Below are 22291 nucleotides of genomic sequence, written 5' to 3'. Positions count from 1 at the left end.
CCGTCTGTGAGCCAGGAAGGGAGGCCTCACTAGGAGGATCAGCTGGTGCCTCGATGTTGGATTTCCAGCCTCCAGAACTGTGAGAAACAAATGTCTGCTGTTCCGTTCCCAAGTCTGGGGTATTTTGCTGTTCAGCCCCCAAGTCCGGGGTATTCTGTGGCAGCCAAGGAGGTTAAAATGGCACTGTCTTGATTATGCTTTTTTTGTAATACGTTTTTAAGTCAGGTAATGTAAGTCAGACAATTTTGTTCTTTTTCAAAGTTGTTTTGCCTATTCTCAGTCCTGTGCTTTTTCACATGAATTTCAGAATCAACTTTTTGATTTCTTCCCAAGTGCCATGTGGGGTTTCTTTGGGTGGAGGCCGTCATCAGTTTTTCATTGTTATTTCTTTCTGAGGCAGGCTTCATGTCTAGATTTTCTTCTAAAGTCTGATTTAGCTGAATTCCAAAACGTTTGATGTGTTGTTTTGTTTTTATTCAGTTCAAAACATTTTCTGTTTCCCTTTTGATTTCTTCTTTGATCCATTGTTATTTACACATGATTAGTTTCCAAATATTAGAAGATTGTCTGGATATGCTTCTTTATATTTCCCAAATGTATTTTTCATTTTGGTATCAAATTTATTTGCCTCTTTGTTGGAGAACATGCTTTACATTACCTGAATCCCTAAAGGGAATTTTATGGTCTGAACCATGGTCTATCTTGGTAAGCTCTTCACATGCATTTGAAAAGAATGTGTACTCTGCTATTATTGGGTGAACTAGTGCGTAAATATCAAATAGGTCAAGTTAGTTCATACTGTTTTTCAAGTCCTCTATGTCCTTAAAAGTTTCTGTGTATCCATTCTATCAATTATTGGGACAGAGGTATTGAAATCTGCAAGTATAATTGTGTGGACTGGTCTATTTCTCCTTGCAGTTCCATCAGTTTTTGCTGAATTTATTATGAAGCTCTGTGATTAGGTACATAAACATTCGTCCTTTTGGTGAACTGACTCTGTCATAAAATGACCTCCTTCAGACCTGATCTTTTTTGAGGATTCCCATGGAAGGCATATTAGATGGCTTGAAGTCTCACAGTTCTCTGATGCTTGGTTCATTTTTTTTGTCTTTTTTCTTTATTTCATTTTGAACAGTTTGCACTGCCATCTGTGTCTTCAAGTTCATCTATCCTTTCTTCCGAGATGTTAAATCTACCCTTCACCCCAACCAGTGCATTTTGCATTTGAGACGTTGTAGTTTCATCTCTAGAGTTTGGATTTGTGTCTTTTAAAAAATAACTGTCATGTTTCTATTACACATGTTCAGTTTCGCCTTTGGCTAGTTCTTGGAATGAGGCAACAGTTTCGATGATTCTCAATGCCTCTACTAATGCTGTCATTTGAGTCATCTCTGGGTCTGTTTCTACTGACTGTAGATCACACTTTCCCACCTTTTTGCACTGTGCTAATTTCCAGTAGACACCTGGCATTGTGAATTTAAACCTGTTGGGTTGTGGATGATGTTGTACTAATGTGAAGATTCTGGAACTTTGGCCACGGGTAAGGCCCCTGTGCAGTGGTCGTTCCTTCAGGTTTCACTTTTAAGCTTTGTCCAGCAGGGCCAGAGCAGTGTTTCACTCAGGGCTGACGCCTCTTCCCTGCTGGGGCAAAGCCCATTTTAGTTTCCCACCTGTTGACCGTGTTCTCCCACGGAAGGTAAATCCAGTCTCTGCTCCATTTTGATCAGAAGCAACAATTGTGGACCCATTAACTTTTCTTTTCTTTTCTTTGAGATGGAGTCTCACTCTGTTGCCCAGACACTGGAGTGCAATGGCATGATCTCAGCTCACTACAACCTCTGCCTCCTGGGTTCAGGCAGTTCTCCTGTCTCAACCTCCAGAGTAGTTGAGATTACAGGCATGGGCTACCACGCCCAGCTAATTTTTGTATTTTTAGTAGAGACAGGGTTTTGCTGTGATGGTCACACTGGTCTCGAACGCCTAACCTCAGGTGATCTGCCTGCCTCGGCCTCCCAAAGTATTGGGAGCCACTGCATCTGGCCCCCATTCACTTTTCTTATGTTTAAGGAAGTTACTCTGCACCTAGTCAGCCCTTAACAGCGTCACATGATAGAGAATGGCCTGCTCATCACTGCTGTGGCTTCTGCTGTCCTTCCTCAGCAAATGCTTTCCAGTCACTCTTGCAGCTTCCTGAGCCAAGCAGCTCAGTTCTGCCCTGGGAAATATGCGCAGAATTCATGACATTTAGCTTCATTTAGATGACAGAACATACTCTGTGTGATTTAAACATCTTGAAATTTATCTGTGGTCAAGCATATTGGTCTATTTTGTCAGCTGCTTCATGTGGACTTAAAATGACACATCATTTGGTGAATAGAGCTGCTTCTCTCACAATTACATCTTCCCCTGATGGTTACATCAATCACCAAGACGTCTATGTTAAAATCTCCAACTATGTTTGCAGATTTGTTTCTTCTTTAAATCCGGTCATCGTTGCTTAGTATATCTAAGCCATGTGATTAGGTACCTGCACTTTTAAGTATTGTGTCTTCCAATCGAATGGAACTTCTATCATCGTGAAATGTCTGTCTTTAACTCTGCTAATTCTCCTAGTCTTTACACTTAGTATGACAATCTCATCAAATAAATTTTCTTAAGGTTCTGTTTGCATGTTGTAAATACATTTGCTATTGCTTTCCTTTTTTTTTTTTTTTTTTTTTTTTTTTTCTTGAGATGGAGTTTTGCTCTGCCACCCAGGCTGGAGTGCAGTGGTGGGATCTTGGCTCACTGCAACCTCTACCTCCCAGGTTCAGGTGATTCTCCTGCCTTAGCTTCCTGAGTAGCTGGGACTTCAGGCATGTGCCACCATGCCTGGCTATTTTTTTTTTCTTTTTTGCATTTTTACTAGAGATAGAGTTTCACCATCTTAGTCAGGCTGGTCTCGAACTCCTGACCTCAAATGATCCACCTGCCTTGGCCTCCCAAAGTGCTGAGATTGCAGGTGTGAGCCACTGCACCTGGCCTATTCTTTTACTTTCAATCTGTAAACAGCATATAGTTAGGTATTTTATTTTTTATTTAGTCCAAAAAATGTCATTTAGGAGTTTTTAGTCTATATTTAATGTAACTACGAATATGATTGGATTTAAATTTATCATTTTGCTATTTGTTGTATATTTGTATTCTCTGTCCTTTGCTCTTTCCCTCCCACCTTCCTGCTTAGTTGGGGTAAGAATAATACTTATATTAATTGTACTTCCTTGGTTCTGTTTTCTAATGTAGGGGGAGCTTACTATGTGTATTTTTAACTTACCACAGTCTACATTCAAGTGCCAAACTTCTGCATGGTATTCTCATATTTCTGCCTGTAGAAACTCTGAACATTGTTTGGTCATTATGGACTACTGGTGATGAATTGTCTCAGTTTTTGCTGATTTAAAAATGTCTTTACTATGTCATGATTTTTAAACGGTGTTTCTTTTAGACTAGAATTCTAGACTGACCACTTTCATCTTCAGTCTCTTTGAAGATGTGATCAGTCTTCTGGGTTGCATAGTTTCCGAGGAGAAGTCTGCTGTCATTCTTATCTCTGTTCCTTGATAGTATGTTGTTTTTCTCCCGCTTCTTTGAAGATGTTCTCCTTTGCAGTGGCTTTCAGCAGTCTGTGATATGTGCCTTGCTGGGTTTTGTTGTGTTTTCTTTTCTGCCGGGTGCTTACAGAGCTTCTTGACTACCTGAGTTTATAGATTTGGAAAAATTCTGGCCATTATTTCATCAAATATTTTTTCTGTCCTACCTGCTCCTTTTCCAGGGCTCTAGTCACATGGGATAGGCTTGGTGGCATTATTCCATGGCCGCTCAGGCCTCGTTTCTTTCTGCTTCTCCCTGTACTTCACTGGGATCACACATTGCTGTATTTTCAGGTTGACTAACAGTTTCTCTTGTTGAGTCTAATCTACTACAGTCTCCACCAGGGTACGACACAGGTGGTGGATGTCAGCCTGCCTTTTTTCCAGCCAATGCAGTGTTTACCTAGTAGAACCATTCACAAACTGGCACGGGAAGTAGGGATGGGGACTGAGTGTGGATCCACAACAAAGAGCTGACCCATCAACAGTAGCCTTGGCTGATGCAGTTATCACTGAACTCCCAACCTGTTGGAAGCAGGGTCCTGCATTTAGCCCCAGGCACCACTCCTGGGCAAGGGACCCTGCTTAGCCAGCCCCCTGGAGGAGGCTGATCGCACTGGACTCTTCCATCAGGGAGGGGAATATCTCCTGGTTTCACTGCTCCCTTATTCCAGATATGGATGTGTCTTTGTGGTCAGTGTTTCCGCCAGCACCATCTGTGGCTTGACAAATGGCTTATTCACTATTGCCCACCTCCTGTGGCATTGTTAAGGAATTTCATTTACAGCAAAGGCAGCATGGGCATAGGTACACACTTGGAATCCCCACATTTCCCATCGCCCAGAGGTGGCGAGTCTGATAAAGCATAGGGATGACTTCTTGAAGCTTCAGGTGTGCCACCCGTGGGAGGCAGTGCCCTGCAACACTGGACTGCTGTCCTGAGGAGTGGGATAGTGCCTCGAACTGTGGACCAAGACATGGCACCATTTCATAGCCAGAATAATGTCTTTAATGCCAATGGGTGGAACTGGAACCAGACCTGCTCACTCCCCTATCCCGCACTTACTGTAGGGTGGGCAGTGCTGCTGTTCAGAAGATCCTTGCATTTCCTTTCAGGGGCTCTCCCTGCAGGGCTGCATGTCCCTGGCTGGTGAATTCCGCTGCATCCCTGTGGCTCACTGTGGCCCATGAACCAGGAAGGGGGCCTGCTGTGTTTTGCATCTGTGCGGAAGAGTTGGCATCGAGACAGGGTTGTCACCTTTCTCTTCCCAATGCCATCTGACTGGCTGAGTCCCAGGAGGGGCTGCTAGGCTAGGCTGGATGCAGATGGTGACATGGAGCAGAGCTGCTGCTGACCTACCTGGGAGAGACGGGAGAGGACCACATCTATCCAGCGGAGCCCTGAGTTTCACTGGCTTACACTTGCTACTGCAGCATCAACTATCCTGGGCGGGCGGAGACGCCCACTCACGTACTTTGGCTTTTCCTGTTTGTGACGCTCTTTTGCTTACAAGGTCCTAATTTCCAAGGCTGGAATACTCTCGCCTGGGACCGCAGTGATCCATCTGCCGCACTGGGAGTTCAGACGGTCATCAGCTCTAGGGGGCTGCTCATGCCACTTAGCTAACAGGTCAAGAAAAGCATGCTGTGTCCCTGGAGATGGCTAACCTGATCTTGGAGCTCCGTGGGTTTTTCGGGTACTTCTCAGTGCTCTCACAACTAGTATTGTGACTAATATTGGCAAGATGACAACTGCTTCAGGTGCACTGGAAGGAAAATTTGAGTCCTCTCACTGCGTGAAGAACCTTGACTATCCAAGGTACTGCTTAGGGTCAAGAAAACGTGGAATGGGCAGTGGAAGGAGGAAGGTGTAGATGCCGATCACAGTCTCGCAGCCAGCCCCAGCACGAGCACAGTAGTGGGGACACAGGTTGCCCTCTTTGTGTGTGGGGGGTGTGTGTGCATGTGTGTAAGTAAATGTGTGTGCATTAGTTGTGCATGTGCCTGCATGTGAATGTGTGCCCAGGAATGTGTGTGCATGTGATGTGCTCATATGTGAGCATGTGTGTGCATGTGCATAAGCATGTGCGTGATTGTGAGCATGTGTGGATGTGAACATGTGTTGTACGTGTATGTGCATGTGAGCCCGTGAGCAGGCATGCCATTTGTTAACTGATGACTCATTTCTCACCTCTCAGCATGCCCCACTGTTTACACAGGGAATATTAGTGGTGGCGGATGGTGAACTTTGAAGCTTAGTTTTTTTTTTTTTTGTCAGAGAATATCCAGAGGGTTTGTAGCCGTACCAGAGAATCTGCAACCCCCCAATGTGGCAAGGAAGATGCATGGGTCTTTACTTTTTCTGGGGAAGGTCAAAGCACCTGTTTGGTGGTGTTGGATGTCTGAGGTCTGTGGCTTACTTGCGGACACAGAGCAGCCACAGGCAGAGCAGTACTGTCATTCACGGCCCCACTTGCCCCCAGGCCAGCTTCCCACGTCCTGAGCTCTGCTTCATGGCCCAGGGGGTGTCTGCTCCCAGCCAGCTTTGGTTAGGATGAGCGTGTGGCAGCGGCTGGCCAGGAGGACCAGCCCATTCTGTCTGCCCTGGTCCTGATGGAGTCTCCGGCACAGCAGGTACGGCCATGTCAACTCTTGCCTGAACACCGGGAGTGGGTTCAGCTTTCCTGAGGGCTCCACCTTCATTACCACGAGTTACCCTGCTGGGCACCTGCCCATGTGCGCATACCGGGCACGGCCACCCTGCCCACAGCCTGCACCCGGAGCCAGCCGCTGCTCCTCTTCGGTCTCACACCAGCCAGGTCTTAGCAGCAGCTGCCCCGTCCGGTGGGCCGTGGATGCGCAGCTCTAGTCTTTGTTTTAACCCTTGCTGTACTTGAAAGCTTGGACATATTTAATCAATTTCAAAGGTGGTACTCATATAAAAAATGGCAAATGCGTACAAGCAGGAAGAAATAAGGAAAAACTGCTGTTGCTTGAAATAATGTCATTTTGGTGCCTGTTTGCTGTCAATGAAGGTCAGACTGCACGGCCCACTGGTAGCCCACGTCTGAAGACTTACCTTCCTGACAATATGACGATTCACCTTCCAACCTCTCAGCACCCCGTCATTTTACACAGGGAAATGCGTGGTGCTGGGTGGTGAACTTTGAAACTTAAGTTTTTCAAAGCATGAAGGAGGAGTAAGGACGGCAGACTGGCCGCTGGCAGGCTTTTTTCTCCTCAAGGTTTCTTCCATCCTTGACGCTGGTGGAGACACAATCTTGATTCTTCACATGCAGTTTTGGGGAGTGTAACGGGCGAGAACCATCTTTTACTCCTAGTTCCAAACCTTTTACTGATTCAATAGGACTAAATGCCAGATCCATTTTCCTCTCTGCTTGACAAAACATGCTTAAGTGCGTGCGCTTAAAACAGAAATGAAAGAAGCCAGCCCAGAAGGCAGGCAAACAGCCATCCACGTTTGAACTCCATAAAATGTCTGCTACTGTCTGCAGAATACCAAAGCACTCCAGAGCATCCCTTTGCCCCCAAGGTGGCTTTTTTTTCTATAGGATTTCAATTCTTGTGTTTCCTAAACGTGCTCGAACCACACTAAGAAAATCTCATCTGGATGGGTGCTGCTGTCACAATGCCTGCTGTTGCCCTTCTAATCAAAAACCCACACAAGACACCACTCCCAAGTATAGAAGACTGTATGTTTTATTTATTTCACGGAAAATCCCAAGTTCCTTCACGGCGACCCTCCCTCTGCCCTCACGCCCCCGCAGGCCTGGCCCATGCTGCACCTGCCACCGCCTGGCTCCCAGGCCACCAGGAGGCCCGCCACGTCCCTTCACACACACGAGGAATCCGACTCGACGCTATGTACATTCACAGTTCTGAATACCCACCAACTCTAAGTCCCCACACAAGAGAAAAGAGAATCAGGAGGAACAAACATCCATTCAAAGTCTGGTTATCAGAGATTTTTTTCTGAAAATGCACAGTGGCATTTCATTCAAAAAACCCTTCATCTGCAGACCTGCCGGGAAGCGGGTGGCCTGGGTCCCTTCCCTCAGAATATCTTAGTTTGTTTACCTCCGTCATTGGCCATGTGCAGGCTCTTCTTTAAAAATGAATCTTTACGCATTCTCCAGTTCTAAAATCAATGTTAGCTACCAAGGCTACACTAGAATTTCTTCCGTGTCCAACAGGCCCAGAGCCCTGAAATTGACTTCGGGTTACTCCGTCCCGTCTGGCCTGGCTGGCAGTGTCCACGCTAGAAACAAGTCGAGGTGATTGATTGAAACGGAGCTGAAGGTTGTTTTCAAGCGTCTGTCAGTGGAGAAACGCGTATTGCGAATCTCTCTGAGAAAGTTAGTAAACATTGTTCTCCTGTACTTACTGGCCTTGGTGGTCACTTTCTATAGAGATGCCCCAAATATTAAAATCAATTCATTTCAGAAATCAAAAAAATTTTCCAGACAAACCTGGAGCTTTTGCTTTAGGAAGCAAACTGAAGTCTGTGACGATTATTGTGCTTGAAGGATGGGTTTCTAATCGTCATAGAAAATGACGAAGCAAGGTGACGTCATGAAGACTTCAGGTGACACCCAAATACCCCAGTGCCTGGAAGCCCCTTCGCCTGTGACTCTGAGAGGGGGCAGGACCCACGCGCTCAGCGGGATATGCCCGCGACCCCGGCGCTGGGAGGCAGCGCTGCAGGGAGGCGCAGTGTCTGCGCGGCTGTCACCAGACATCCCCATCACCCTCCGCTCCGCGCAGCCCAGCCTCTCCTTCCACAGGCAAGAGGCTGCGGCTTCTCTCTGCAGGGCAGGAAGGTCAGCCATGCCGGGGCCGCTGCGTCACACCGGTCACCATGGAAACCGGAGCTGAGAGGAAGATGCAGCCGCTTGCAGCAGGGACCCGGCCCCAGAGCCAGGGAGGAGTGGCAGGGTGGCGGCCGCCTTTAGTTCCCAGCTCGGCCCAGCTCATCTGAACAATAGCCAACCTCAGATTGGAGTGTAGGCTACAGTGAAGTGGATGACGTCATGACGAAACAGAAACAGCAAACTGGCAACGTTTATAAAAAAGAGGGGACTGGCAAAGGATTAAGGAGGAAAAGTGTTTTGGGGCTGGGTCCTTGAGCTGACACCTCCCCGAGGGGACCCAGCAGGAGGAAAGGGATTACCTGCCGGAGAGAGACCTGATGGAAATTTAAGTCAAAGCCCAAACAGCCTCAGATTCTATTAAAAAAAAGGCCTATAAATAAATATTCTTTGACCCTAAAAGGAAAAATGAAGTAGAAAACAATTTCCATTTTTTAAAAAATGCTGCATGTTTCCTGAAGTACCTAAATGGAGTTTATAAAATACTCATGAGCTCCTGCACGCGGTAGAAACACTGAGAAACTGGGCAGCGGCCCTGCCAGGCTGCGGATCCGGAGGCGGACAGAGGTGCCAGAGCTACAGGCAGGCACGCTCCGCGTGGCATGTGTGTGCTGAGTGCGCACGAAGGCCCGCCCGCTGCACAGGGCCGCGGCAGGGACTCGAAACCAGGACCCCGTGGGAGGACACGGGGCGACCCCATGGAGTCCAGGCCCCCGGGGGTCCGCGTGCGCGCGCCCTCCGATTCTCGCACAGTAAGCGTCGGTTCTGCAACAGACTCTTCACCAAGGAACGAAATAAGAACAGCCCCCGCGGCCCCTCGAACTCGGGCCGAAGGCAGTGCCAGGACAGCGGGGGTGGGGAGCGGAGCCCAGAGGTCACTCTCAGAGAGGCTCGTGGCGGTGACGGCCACGCGGGAAGGGCCGAGTCTCACGCAACCCTCGGTCCTAATCCAGCTTCTTCCGAGCGGGCTTCCTCCCAGCGTCAGAGTTTTCCGGGCTGAAATCGGCACAGAAACCGTTTGGGATCGGCGCAGGCGGGGTCTTCGCACAGCTTTCGAAATGCGTCTGCTCCGGGTACAGGTATTCCTCCGCGAAGTCCGGGTACAGCTCTGCAAACCTGTGGAAGTCGGCTGGAGAGACGAAGGGGCCTGTGGTTATACGGGGAGGGGAGAACTTCTAGGACTGGGGGGCTGTTTTCCCAGGGCCCTGGTGAGTGTCCGCCTCATGCCCTTGGGGGAGGGTTAGAATCGTCTGTGAAATGGATGCTTTCAGGGTGGAGAGGGGAACTCACGCTTCCTTGCCGGGCACTATGGTCACCCTGACAACAGGTGCAGGCTGTGTGTCCCCTACCTACTGCTGACAACGGGGGGGGGCTGTGTGTCCCCTACTGACATCGGGGGGGGCTGTGTGTCCCCTATCTACTGACATCGGGGGGCTGTGTGTCCCCTACCTACTCCTGACATTGGGGGCGCTGTGTCCCCTACCTACTGCTGACAACGGCGGGGGGGGGGGGGCTGTGTGTCCCACTAGCTACTCCTGACATCAGGGGCAACTGTGTGTCCTGCTTTTGGGGAAACCTACAGAAAGCTTATGGTTCTGAATTTGACAGGTAAGTCCTGGACGTAGCACTTCTGAGGCACTGTAGCCAGAGGAGCTGGCTCAGGAATAAGACCAAGTGTCAGGGCGGTGATCTGGCGCTCTGAGGGGGTGCCGTCGCCTGCACCGGGGGACCTGGGCAGTGATCTGGTGCTCTGAGGGGGTGCCCTCGCCTGCACTGGGGGACATGGGCAGTGATCTGGCGCTCTGAGGGGGTGTCCGTGTCTGCACCAGGGGACCCAGCAGGCAGGGGGCTGTCCTCACAGAGCCTCTGACTGCACTTCCTGGCCACTCTGAGCCAGGCTCTCAGGTGAGCGCCCTCGGCTCCTACTGATGGCACCGTGCAGGCTTCTGGCAGGGCTGGAAAGATGGTGCAGGGGCTGGTCATGCCAGGCAGCTCCAGAAACACTCAGAACCCGGGCCAGGGATGGTCATTACTAGAAAACGTCTGCAGCTGGCTGGTGCTCACTGCAAACATCAACAGAACCCAAACACAACAAGCAGCGTTGTGCACTTTCAATGCTGAAACAAGCGTACATGCGTACACACAGTAACACATGCAAACACACCCCAACTAAACACACGTGCATACGCATGCACACACAGCAACTGAACACATCCAGTGTCTGACCTTTGGAACCAATTTAAAAACCCGCCCACACAAGATGTGAACGGTGGCCATTTCAGGGACTCCCTTGGTCTTTCTGAACAAACATCTGTTCCTTCCTTTTCTCAGCAGGAACAGACGCCGATAGACATGTGCAGGGCGGCCCAGTGAGTGGCCCTGGCTGGTTCGGGCCCCGGCCTCCCTGCTGGACTGAGCTCCAGGCGCCTGGCGTATGACGGTCTTCCTGAGCTCCAGCTGTCCCAGCATCGCACGTCCCCCTCCAGGCCCCCACGCAGGCGCTGTGTGCAGCTCTCCTGTGTGCTTTCTTATTTACTCTGAGGCCATAGGTCGGGGACTGCCTGCCACACCCACGTGAGGAGACGAGGGCCGGGAGCCCAGGGCTTCCACTGTGAGGATGCAGACAGGAGCTCGCAGCCCTCGGAGTCCCGGGCGGACGCTGGTGGCACACTCACACTGCAGTGGAGGGAGGTGCCCCGAGCTGAGGTTTGCTGATTTTGCATAGCAATTTAAAAATATCAACCACTACTTCCCTGACACTGACAGCTTGTGCTCTAGAAACGCAGTGGTGTTACCGGTCACCTCATCGGACGCCCACAGGCAGGTGGGTTTTCCCTGGAGGAAATCGCCCTGGGCGGCGCGGTGGTCTGCAGTGCCCGCCTCCTTGTCTCTCCTGACAGACTCCTCCCAGGAGAGGGGGGATGTGAAGCCACACCCTGGCAGGCAATGACAGAGCCCACAGCCAATGGTCTCGAGGGCTGGGTGTGGGTATATCCCACCTCCAGGCACCTGGACCCCGGCCTGAGGTTATGGAAGGGTCAGAGCTTTGGGACTGAACTTGGAATTTGGTTGTATAAACTGCCCAAACAAATCAGATTGGAAAGCTTCCTGTGAGCCCTGCTAGGTCTCTAGAACCATCCTTCTCAGGGGTTTCTGTGTTGCACAGGGCAGCCCGGTGAATGGACGTGTGGCGGGGACTCCACTCCCATCCTGGGCTCCCGCAGAGACTCGCCCCACACTCTGCCCGGCCCCCTGCCCCCGGGCCATGAGCAGGAGCCCCCTCCTGCCGGCTCACCAAATGTGATCTTCCCCTTCTCCTCCTCGTCAATGGCTCGGAACAGGTCAGTCACGGTGAGCTCTGCCACCCCCAGGGCTGTCTTGAGGATGCAGGACAGGTCGCCTTCGCCGACGCTGCCATCTTCCTGCGCCCCGTACACCTGCAAGGCAAGCTAGGGGTCACCTTGCGGCCTCCTCCCTGCCCACCAGGCCCCACTGTCTGGGGTGCTCTTTAGTCCAGGGATACCCCAGCAGCCCTGCCCCACTTTCTTAGAGCGCTGGGTAAGGTCAGCAGCTGGACCCGGGGGGCTTGAGCTTCAGCGTGGAGCCACGCAGCAGGCCCTGTGCCATGGACCCGGCCCTGCCACCAGGTGCCTCGTGGACCCGACCCTGCATCTTGGCTGAGGACTCAGACGCTGCCCACCCCACCCGTCACAGCTCAGCAAACCAATCAGCACCTGGGGCTGCCGCTGGGAGGCCGCAGAAGGGCCCCGCCTGGGCCATGAGGGCTGCAGTCTCCCCACAGCCCTCCTGTGTGAGTGCAGGCTACAGTGGACGTTCACAGACATCAGAACGTTAACAAACTCCGATGGCTAGAAATCCACAGGCCAGATGCAGAAGCAGAAATGAGACGGAACCTGGGAGGGAGGGGAGGGCCCCAGGGGGAGCGGGAACCAGGATCTGCGCGCTCTCCTGAGCCTCACACGTGACGCCTCCTCTCCTCCTGCTCCAACTGTGGAGGCAGCAGCTCTGGCCTGCTCCCTGCAGGGTCCAGGCACCTGCCACCCGCCCCCCACAACTCCACAGTGCTCCCCTCCCTTGCTTCACAGGGACTTTGTGACCCAGGAATCCCCCAGACCCCTTGCTCAGGGCCCACCTGTCCCTCTGCCCCCTTTGGGGTGCAGGGGTCCCCAGCCCTTGAGGCTCCCGCTTGGCCCACAGCTCTGCGGCGGCTCTTTCTTCTTGTGTCCCCTCAGTCTAAACCCTGGGCTCCCTCCGACCCCTCTGTGACCCTTGGCGGAGAGCCTCTGTCGTTGCCCCCAGTCGTCTACCTGGGGCGGCATCATACCCCGCCGCCTTCTCTCTGCCTGGGGCCTGTGGTTCCTGGGGCTCCCAACGCACCCTCGACGGGGAGGGCGCCCCGGCTCCGAGCCCCCTAGTCCCCGTCTCCGCTCCAGCATGCTGTGATCTTGTGACTGCATGTGAGGGGCGCTGGCCGCTCTTCAGGGAGGGGCTGCACCTTCTCCTCACCTGGTGCCTCCTGGTGCTCAGGGAAGAGATACCGGGGCCTCTGGCCTGCCGCCTGGCAAGCCTGTCCCAGGGATGGCACCCTCTTCCTGGGCTCTGCCTCTGCCCTGTGGACAGGGTCTGCTGCAGGCTCTGGGGGCCCCGTCCTCACCCTCGACCCTCCCTACTCAGCCCCACCCCACAGCACCTACGCACACGGCCAACGTGTCTTCCCAGGTCTGTGTTTCTCTCCTGCTTTTAGATTTCCTGAATCAAACATCTGCAGACAAGAGCCACGCTGGTGCTGCTGGAGCCTCAGAACAGGCCAGGCCAAACCCTCAGGGCCACGGGCTCCTGCTCTTTGGCCAACCTGGATCCCACTCAGTCCCCAGGGAGCAGGGCCTCCCGCCTCCCGCTGTGGCCTCAAGGCTGCCTTGGAGAGGTGACCTGACATCGGGGTCCGTTTGGACACAGAACCGCAGCCGCGGACTTCCATCCTCGGAGCAGCGGGAAACACGGACAGGCGGCACGGAGGCCACCACGGGTGACGCGGACGGCAGGTCCTCCTGCCACCCTGAGCTGCTGGGATTTCTACCAGGACGTCCTAAGGTTTTACACAGTGACAATAATGAAGAAGAACAAAAACAAGGGGCCCCAAGGCGTAGGAAGCGCGTCTGCGCGGGTCTGGAGCGTGTGTCCCTGGGTCCCCGGTGCTAGCCGTTCTGTGTCCACAGTCAGCCTGGGAGGCAGCTTCCTGGGTCTCTGTATCCCAAGAGCAGCACGCTGGTGCGGTGATCATGCTCCTTCAAAAGAGAGTGCTCCATGGAAGCACTTCCTGCTACACGCAGCACCCCCAAATGTGCCAGGGTCCCGCGGCAGCAGAAAAGCACTGTGGCCGTGATGTAGGGAATGATGACACCACAGAAGGTACAGGCTGCAGGCAAGGGCACGGGGAGGCGGCCTGCCAGGTGAGAGGAAGGCAGGTGAGCTGACAAGTGCCAGGGCGTCTGCCGTTGGGGCGGAGCTGCTGCGGGTGCAGGTGAGGCGGGACGCTGGAGTCCCCGCGGGGACGCAGCCAAATCGGCCGACCTGGGAGCCCGTGAGAGCTGATCACTCATCCTGCCCCTAGGTGGTACCTGCAGGTCAGCCCGGGCCTCACCTATCGCCTGGTTCACCTGAGAAAGAGACCTCCCAGCGGCACGTACTCCACCCTGAGTAGGGACAGGTGGGCACCATCCTCCCGAGCGGGTGTCCTCAACCCCACCACGCCAGTTACCCTGCCTGCCTGCAGGTGGGGCCTCTGCAGCACCAGCCCGGAGGACACTCGGGCCCCACGGCCCCCACGGCCCCCACGGCCCATTGTTTATGATGAGAAACGAGGCAAGTGTCAACCCCACCGCTGCTGCTGTCATTCTGTTCCAGAGTCTACTTGGTGGCTTTAGAGCAGGGGCTGGTGGGACCAGCAGAACAGGCGCGGTGGCTCGAGCCTGTAATCCCAGCACTTTGGGAGGCTGAGGTGGGCCGATCACCTGAGGCCAGGAGTTTGAGACCAGCCCGACCAACATGGTGAAACCCTGTCTCTTCTAAAATTACAAAATTTAGCCGGGTGCCATGGCACGAGCCTGTAATCCAGCTACCCAGCAGGCTGAGGCACAAGAATCGCTTGAACCTGGGAGGCAGAGGTTGCAGTGAGCCGAGATCGTACCACTGCACTCCAGCCTGGGCGACAGAGTGAGACTCCCTCTCAAAAACATTAAAAACAAAACAGGGTGTGGTGAAAGCGGGGCCAGCGGGGTCCGTGAGGCCACAGGGCCTGGCCCAGAGCAGGACCCCTAGCAGGCAGCCTGCCCAGGCCTAGAGGAGAGGTTGGTTGGGATTTCTTACACGGGGCTGTCAATTGTTGAGGTCATCCAGTTCATCCTGCCTGGTGTGACCCCTACAAGCCACCTTTGCATGTGGGGACATGGTCCCGTGTTGCTACGGAGAGGGTGTGCTGGGGTCAGAAGTGAGAGAAGGGAGTTCTTGGAGCAGTGAGGGACAAGCAGCTTCCTGCCTCACACATCAGGCCCTCGAGAGTCTGGCTAATGTGAGTCACACCCTGTGAGAAGGCCTGGTAAAACTGCCTCTGTTTAGGCAAAGCCAGCCCAGCTCTGTCCCAGACGAAATCCATACTGGTGGTGCTGGAGCCTCAGAACAGGCCAGGCCAAACCCTCAGGGATACTCGGCCTCCTGCTCTCCAGGCCTGATCCAGACCCCACTCAGCCCCCGGGAGCAGTGACTCCCTCCCCATACCCCCCGCAGTGAGGGAAGTCCTGAGGGCTTCCCAGGACTCTGCAGCTGGGCTGGCACCCCAGAGTCGCCCGGTGGTCAATGACTGGGCTCTGACGTGTCACGGCCCGTGGGGTTAGCTGAGGCAGGCAGCTCCTGAGCCATGCTTTCTTTATAGTCCATAGTCTGGGAGGGAGAGAAGACGGGACGTGTGGGCCCATGTTAGATGCCCTGTGGCACCACCAGCCCCACCCAGGTGCCCCAGGACCCAGGAGGAACCTCAGCCACGCCTTTCTGATGAGTTTGAATTGCTAAATCCAGAAAGAAATAAATCTGGGAGTGTTTTGGGCATTTCACAAACCATAGCTAGCATAAGCTTATGTAAAAACAGCATCTAGAAAAATGACCAATTAACTGATACTATGAGGGACTAGAAGCATGAAGAGCCGTGCTGACATGACCACACATGAACAATCAAACCCACGTGAACTCTGCACTCACCTGGAAAGCCAGCTGGATGGTGTCCAGCGTCCGGGCCGGCCGGCAGACGACAGACAGGGCCACCACACACTCCCGCAGGTCCACCTTGCCGTGGCCGCTCTGTGGGGAGAGACACTGTCAGCCACTGCTCGGCCGCCGCCTTTGGCACTGGAGAAACGCTGGGGTTTCCCACGGGTCCCAGTGTTAATGAAGGGCCAGTGCTGCTCTCACCTGGGAAAGGGAACTTTGGAAAGACATCTGACCTAGTGGGTTCTCTGAGGTCCCTGTGCTGTGTACACTTTTGGGGGCCATTACAACGAATTCCCAAAGTTCACCAGGCTGCCACAGGGAGTCTCAGCAGAGCATGCAGAACACGTTGCCTGCCACCTGCCGAGACTTGCATTTGAGAAAACCCAGCAAGCACCAAGACTGGCTGTGGGCTCTAGGAAGTGAGTCTGTTTATGGCAACACATCCATCCTTCAGAAAGAAGGTGAACCCGGAGCTATGACGTGGAGCTAACACACAGCCCGGCTGAGCCAGCTGTGGACGCCGGCCAGCCCCGTGCTGACCACTCTCAGTAATTCCGCACACTCAGAGTCTCCAAGGGACATGTCGATGGAAATGAGCAGGGTGTGGAGAGGCACGGAGGGGCTACAGGGTGCACCCAGGCTGCAGGAAAGAACCCTGCAGGTCAGAGCGGGAGGAGGTGAGGAGCACCCTGGACAAGGGGAGGACTCTCTGGCCAGAGAGCAGGTGAGGAGCACTCGGGGCAGGGGGAGGACTCTGGCCAGAGAGCAGGTGAGGAGCACCCAGGAGCAGAGGGAAGCCTCCCTGGTCAGACAGCAGGAGGTGAGGGGCACCCAGGAGCAGAGGGAAGCCTCCCTCGTCAGACAACAGGAGGTGAGGAGCACCCAGGAGCGGAGGGAAGCCTCCCTCGTCAGACAGCAGGAGGTGAGGAGCACCCAGGAGCGGAGGGAAGCCTCCCTGGTCAGACAGCAGGAGGTGAGGAGCACCCAGGAGCAGAGGGAAGCCTCCCTGGTCAGACAGCAGGAGGCGAGGAGCACTCAGGAACAGAGAGGTTGGACTCTGACCAGTAGTGCTCTTTGCTTGTGTCAACTACAGGCCACAGGTGCTGGAGGTGAGGGGCATGCAGGTCCCTGAGGCTCTTCTGAGGGAACTGGCAGCTTTCTTTGTGCTACGCCACACCCCTTGCAAGGCATGGGGTAGTGGGACTCGGGCTTGGGAACCCGGCAGGTGGAGTTCCTATCAAAGCCAATGACGACAAGTCCCCGGCTCTGGGAAGGTCTTGGGTGGAGGGTCTGAGGTCCTGGGTGTGAATGGAGACTATACCTACCTCGTAAAATCATGTGCATTTGAAACTGCAGAAAACAAAAAATCAACTGCACGGTGTCCTGAGTGAGTCAGGATGCTGCCTGTGAAACCCGTATTCACTATTTCGCGTTTCGGTTCCAACACTGCGGTAAACGGGCTGAGTGCAAACGCAGCCCAGGCTGTGGGTGGGCACGGAGGGCTCCCACCTGAGACGCTGTTTCCCGCTGCGCGTGTCTGAGGCCCGTGGCCGGGAGCACGGGAGGAAATACCCCAATGTGACCGGGTGTGCAGCGAGGGGTGGTTTCTCTTCTCTGCTTTCAAACGCGTGTGAAAATACTTCTATTAGAACAACGTCTACTCCACAAAGCAGGAGGTTCTGCCGAGACCCGCTCCCTACCTCGTCGAACAGGGAGAACATGTCTTCCAGCAGGTCGGACGCGGGGACTCCCAGGAAGGCCGCGAACTCCGAGATGCCAACCTTCTCTCCTCCCTTCACCCTGGCACTTGCGGAGTATTTGTCCAGATCTTTTTCAAGCTTTTCTGGTTTGAGCCTAGACAAAAAAAGAGGGAAAGCTTTCTTTTTAAATAAAATGTCAGTACGCGAACACTAGATTTAGTTATAAGACTCACCACAATATTAACATTATTTAATAGGTAGCAACAAGTTAGTTTTCCAGAAAAGCCTTCCTATTGAAAGGTGTGAGAGGGGTTTGACCCACGTGTCCAGCCAGGTGCCTGTGCCCCTGACACCCATTTCCCTCCCAGGGCATGTGGGTGGGAAACCCCACAAATGCCAGGCAAGGGTCTGAAGCCTCAGCCTGTTCCCATATGGATATGGAACTAGAAAAGAATTAAGAGACATAGCTACCTAGTTATTCCTATATATATAACCATATATAGTCAGTTATTCACATATAATATGTATACTCAATACAACCTTTTGAGTCTACTAAGGATTATCGGGTTATGAAGCACGGAACTGAGGTGACAATGTGAACAAAGTGATCCTAGGGCAGGGCGTTCTAAGCCCTCTGTCAGGCCTGCGTAAGGGCTGCTGGAGGGCGCCTCAGCTGTGCGGCAGCGCCAGAGCCCTGGGAAAGCGCCCGCTGTTTAGCCAGCTAGGGAAGGAGATGTCCAAGACGTCCGAGACGTCTCCGTCCCCGAGGGAGTCAGGAGGAAACTCTGCCCCTCCAAGCTCTTGCGGTCAAGGCCCGACGGCTGTGGGGGAGGCCCGCAGACATCGGGGCGTAACTGTCTCTGTGTGACGCTGTGCTTCGGAGGTCACGTCCCCTGTCCACTCTCACGCTCTGCTTCTGCACCTGGCTAATCTTTTTCTTAAAAGAAAAGAATCAGTAGTAGTTACATAAATCTTAATGTCTTTGTTCTTTCTTGACAAGTCTGGAAAAAGCGCTGACCCGTTATGCTCCTTACCTCATCTCGGCTACTTGAAAGTCCCGGGCCCCCAACCCTAAGACACGTGATGTCCCTGACCCTACCACTGACCACCATGACCTCACCCCACCCGCCCTGCCCCCTGCTGTGTGCTGAATAAAAGTCAGAGCGTGCACACACTCGGGGCCACGGCCGGACTCCGCGCTTTGGTGGGCAGTGGACCCTGTCTCTGTGTCTTGTGTCTTTCATTTCTACAGTTTCTCATCTCCACACCAGCTGAGAGGGGCTCACAGGACTCTGTAGGGCTGGACCCTATGAGGGCGGGCCTTGCAGGACACAGGGTGGCCTCCTGGGCACCATCCACACAGACAGCTGATGCCAAGCATTGAAGGATTTAAAGGCCCTCTGTAGGCTGAAGTGGATGTTTGAGAGAAGCCAAAGAAAAGCCACAATAAACACTGTCAAGAATTATTTCTGTAGCTCCCTGCCATGCAACCCGAGTGCCCTGCCACACCATGGCAGTAGTGGTTCTAGCTAATGCTCAAGGAAGCATCACCAGGCACTTACCCAAGGCCCCGCACGAGCCTGGCGAATTCTAAAAGGCAAGTGTCAGCTGGGAGACGGAGCTGTCCTTCCGCCAGGGCCAGCTGGCAGTCCTCGAACGTGTAGTCAGTCACGGAGACGCCCAGGGCTCTGCAAGAGAGGGCAGCACACCCTGTCAGCCCAGCCCCGCGGCGGCTGGCTCCCCCTGCCTCCCCTCCTCCCCCCAGTAGCTACAACAGATGGCTGTAGGCCTGGCTGCGTGTCTGCGGCACAGACATGGAGTGACCTGCTGGTCAGCAGGTCACTACCTGCCTGTGCCCGAAGGAGAGCTCAGGGTGATGGGAGGGGATGGCAAAAAAAACTACAGCGTACCCCCTCCACAGGGCACCAGCTCCCACGTGGGCCTCTCCCGAACCAGCCATGACAACTGAAATCCCTGCACTGGCCGCTGACCACCTGTTGCTTCTGCTCTGAGGCCACCACTGTGTCGACACCATGGAGCTGTCCGTTCAGGAGAATGTGGGCATTTTAAGAGCTGTTTCCTCTCCCTGTGGAGGCTGGACAGAGGTGGCTTCACCACCCAGTAAAGCATACTTTCACTGTTTCTGGGTTTTTATTTTGTAGCCTACACAAAATATTCTTTTTAAGTTAAACACTAAAAAAGAAATGAATATGGGTCCCGGCGGAGGCCAAGGTGAAAGTGAATGCTGTGACTTCAACAGGTTTCCCAAGAATAGAGATTACCCATGGCTATTACAGAACTGAGCCACATCTGCATGGAAAAGCCCATTAGGGCTCAGCGGAGCCCTGGACATTCAGAAACAAAATAAACCATCCACAAATAAGGAGAAAAGCAACAGGAAGACCTTTACAAACTGACCTGAAGGACAAAACGTGCAAAGGTACATCTGACCAACAGGCAAGTCCTTTTCAGCTCTGGCTTGCAGGGGTTCCTTACCCAGTGTCAATCCCTACCCCAGCCTTCTTCCTTCCCGCCCGCACCGAGGGCAATCTGCAGCCACTCCAACAGAACAGGTACCGGCAAGGGAGGAAGCGGAGCTGGAAGTCGACTTTCCTCTTGGAATGAATCTGCGACAAGGCTGGATGAGAGGAAGCTCCTGGAAACACAGGCTTGGACCCCCTCCCCCACCTGACCCCAGGCTCTGCCTGGCTCTAACCACACATGCAGGCCCCTTTTCTGTTTAACCGAGCTGAGTGCAGGGGCCAGGGTCAGGCTCCACTTCCCTGGGCCATTCAGGAAAAGCTACTTTCCTCTTTGGGTGGAAGGAGAGGATGGGCATCTGGCCGGCCCTTCTGTGGTCCCCACCTGAATGAGGTGCCTCTTGCTCCTGCCTGGAGAAAGGAGGGAGCATTGGCTTCGGGCAGGAGATGCAGCACTTATACCTGCAGCCTTCACACGGGGACCTCTTCCCCAAGCCCTGCGGGGACGAGAGGCTTCTCCTGCAAGCACCCCTGCAGTGGGCTCAGGGTCACTGGGCTCCCACTGCACTGAAGGTGCACCCACATCTGCTGCCTGCAGGGCTCAGGGTCACTGGGTTCCCAATGCACTAAAGGTGCACCCGCATTTGCTGCCTGCAGGGCTCAGGGTCACTGAACTCCCACTGCACTAAAGGTGCACCCGCATTTGCTGCCTGCAGGGCTCAGGGTCACTGGGCTCCCACTACACTAAAGGCGCACCCGCATTTGCTGCCTGCAGGGCTCAGGGTCACTGGGCTCCCACTGCAGTAAAGGCACACCTGCATTTGCTGCCTGCAGGGCTCAGGGTCACTGGGCTCCCACTGCACTAAAGGTGCACCCGCGTTTGCTGCCTGCAGGGCTCAGGGTCACTGGGCTCCCACTGCACTAAAGGTGCACCTGCATTTGCTGCCTGCACGGCTCCCATTACGTGCCTCATGCACAACCACTCCTAAACTGAAAACCGGCAAGCTGCACGCCCTGCCATCCTGACAGCAATAGGGCCCCTTGGAGAGGACGGCCCACTCTGCAGCCGGCCTCTGAAGGAGACCCTCCCTGACCTTCACAGGAACAGAGGTCATTTCTCTCAGTTGGCACCACTCTGAAGTCAGAACTCAGCCCTTCTATGGAGTTGCATCAGGTTTCATGAAAATAATCTTTTCCTGACTTTTAAATTAAAATACAAAACAAAACAAAATCTCCATTGAGAAATTCCTGTAATTCCTGGGCTTTAAAAACTGTCCCTAACACAGGCAAATTGTGGAGATACGGTGGGTTCTAGATCATTGTGATAGGGAGTCACACGACACTTCTGGTTGCCCAGTGCATATAAAAGTTACGTCTAGTACAATTACTGTAGTCTATTAAGTGTGCAATAGCGCTATGTCTAAAAAATGTATATGTCTTAATCTAAAAGTAGTTAATCACTGAAAACGCTACTGATCATCTGGGCCTTCAGCAAATTGGAGTCTTTTTGCTGGCAGACGGTTTTGGCCATGCTGATGGCTGCTGACCGATCAGGGTGGTAGCTGCTGAAGGCTGGGGTGACTGTGGCAATTTCTTAAAGTAAGACCCCAGTAAACTTGACTGTATTGATTGATTCTGCCTATAATGAAAAATTTCTGTGTAGCATGTGATGCATTTTGATAGCATTTTACCCACAATAGAACTTCTTCCAAAATTAGTCAATCCTCTCAAACCTTTCTATTTCCCAACTAGGTTTAATTAACATTCAAAATCCTTCGCTGCCATCTCAACAACGTTCCCAGCGTCTTTACTAGGAGCAGGTTCTGCGTGAAAGAACCACTTTCTTTGCTCATCCATTAGAAGCGATTCCTCCTGTGCTCATGTTCCGACCCGAGGCTGCAGCAATGCAGCTCCACCTTCAGGCTCCACTTCGGATTCCAGCTCTCTTGGTGTTCCCACCACACCTGCAGTTGCTTCCTTCATGGAAGTCTCGAAGCCTTCAAAGGCATTCATGAAGGTTGGAATGAACCTCTTTCAAACTCCTGCTCTTGTTGATATTTTGACCTCCTCCCATGAATCATGAATATTTTTAATGGCATATAGAACGGTGAATGCATTCCAGAGGTTTATGGTACACTTTGTGGCTACAGCCTGAATCCTAAGACTTGAAAGTTGAAACTCCTTGGCTCCTTGGGCTGTGGGACGGGTGCTGTGCTAGCAGGCATGGAAACAACCTTCACCTCCTTGTTCACTGTTAGCAGAGCTCTTGGGTGACCAGGTGCATTGTGAGTGAGCAGCAGTATTTTGAAAGG

At 53.2% G+C, this 22291-nt stretch overlaps 1 protein-coding gene across 5 annotated transcripts in view; it reads right to left on the bottom strand.

The window, feature by feature from the left end:
* Positions 1 to 7331: 7331 nt before the first annotated feature.
* LPCAT1 (lysophosphatidylcholine acyltransferase 1) overlaps positions 7332 to 22291 on the bottom strand; it is a 66417-nt gene continuing 51457 nt past the window's right edge. For 2 of the 5 annotated variants that reach the window (XM_074387453.1, XM_039464281.2), the window contains exons 10-15: positions 19410 to 19538; positions 19062 to 19187; positions 17500 to 17653; positions 15791 to 15889; positions 11814 to 11955; positions 7332 to 9647 (exon numbers count right to left, since the gene is read on the bottom strand). In XM_074387453.1, coding sequence (XP_074243554.1) covers positions 9463 to 9647; positions 11814 to 11955; positions 15791 to 15889; positions 17500 to 17653; positions 19062 to 19187; positions 19410 to 19538 — 835 coding nt within the window. In that variant the 3' untranslated portion in view covers positions 7332 to 9462. The other 3 variants (XM_039464319.2, XM_039464440.2, XM_039464421.2) reach the window with 3 other exon arrangements.

The sequence above is a fragment of the Saimiri boliviensis genome, chromosome 1 (genome assembly GCF_048565385.1).
Source record: "Saimiri boliviensis isolate mSaiBol1 chromosome 1, mSaiBol1.pri, whole genome shotgun sequence".
In the NCBI taxonomy this organism is placed as follows: domain Eukaryota; kingdom Metazoa; phylum Chordata; class Mammalia; order Primates; family Cebidae; genus Saimiri; species Saimiri boliviensis.
This window is presented reverse-complemented; position numbering and strand designations above follow the sequence as displayed.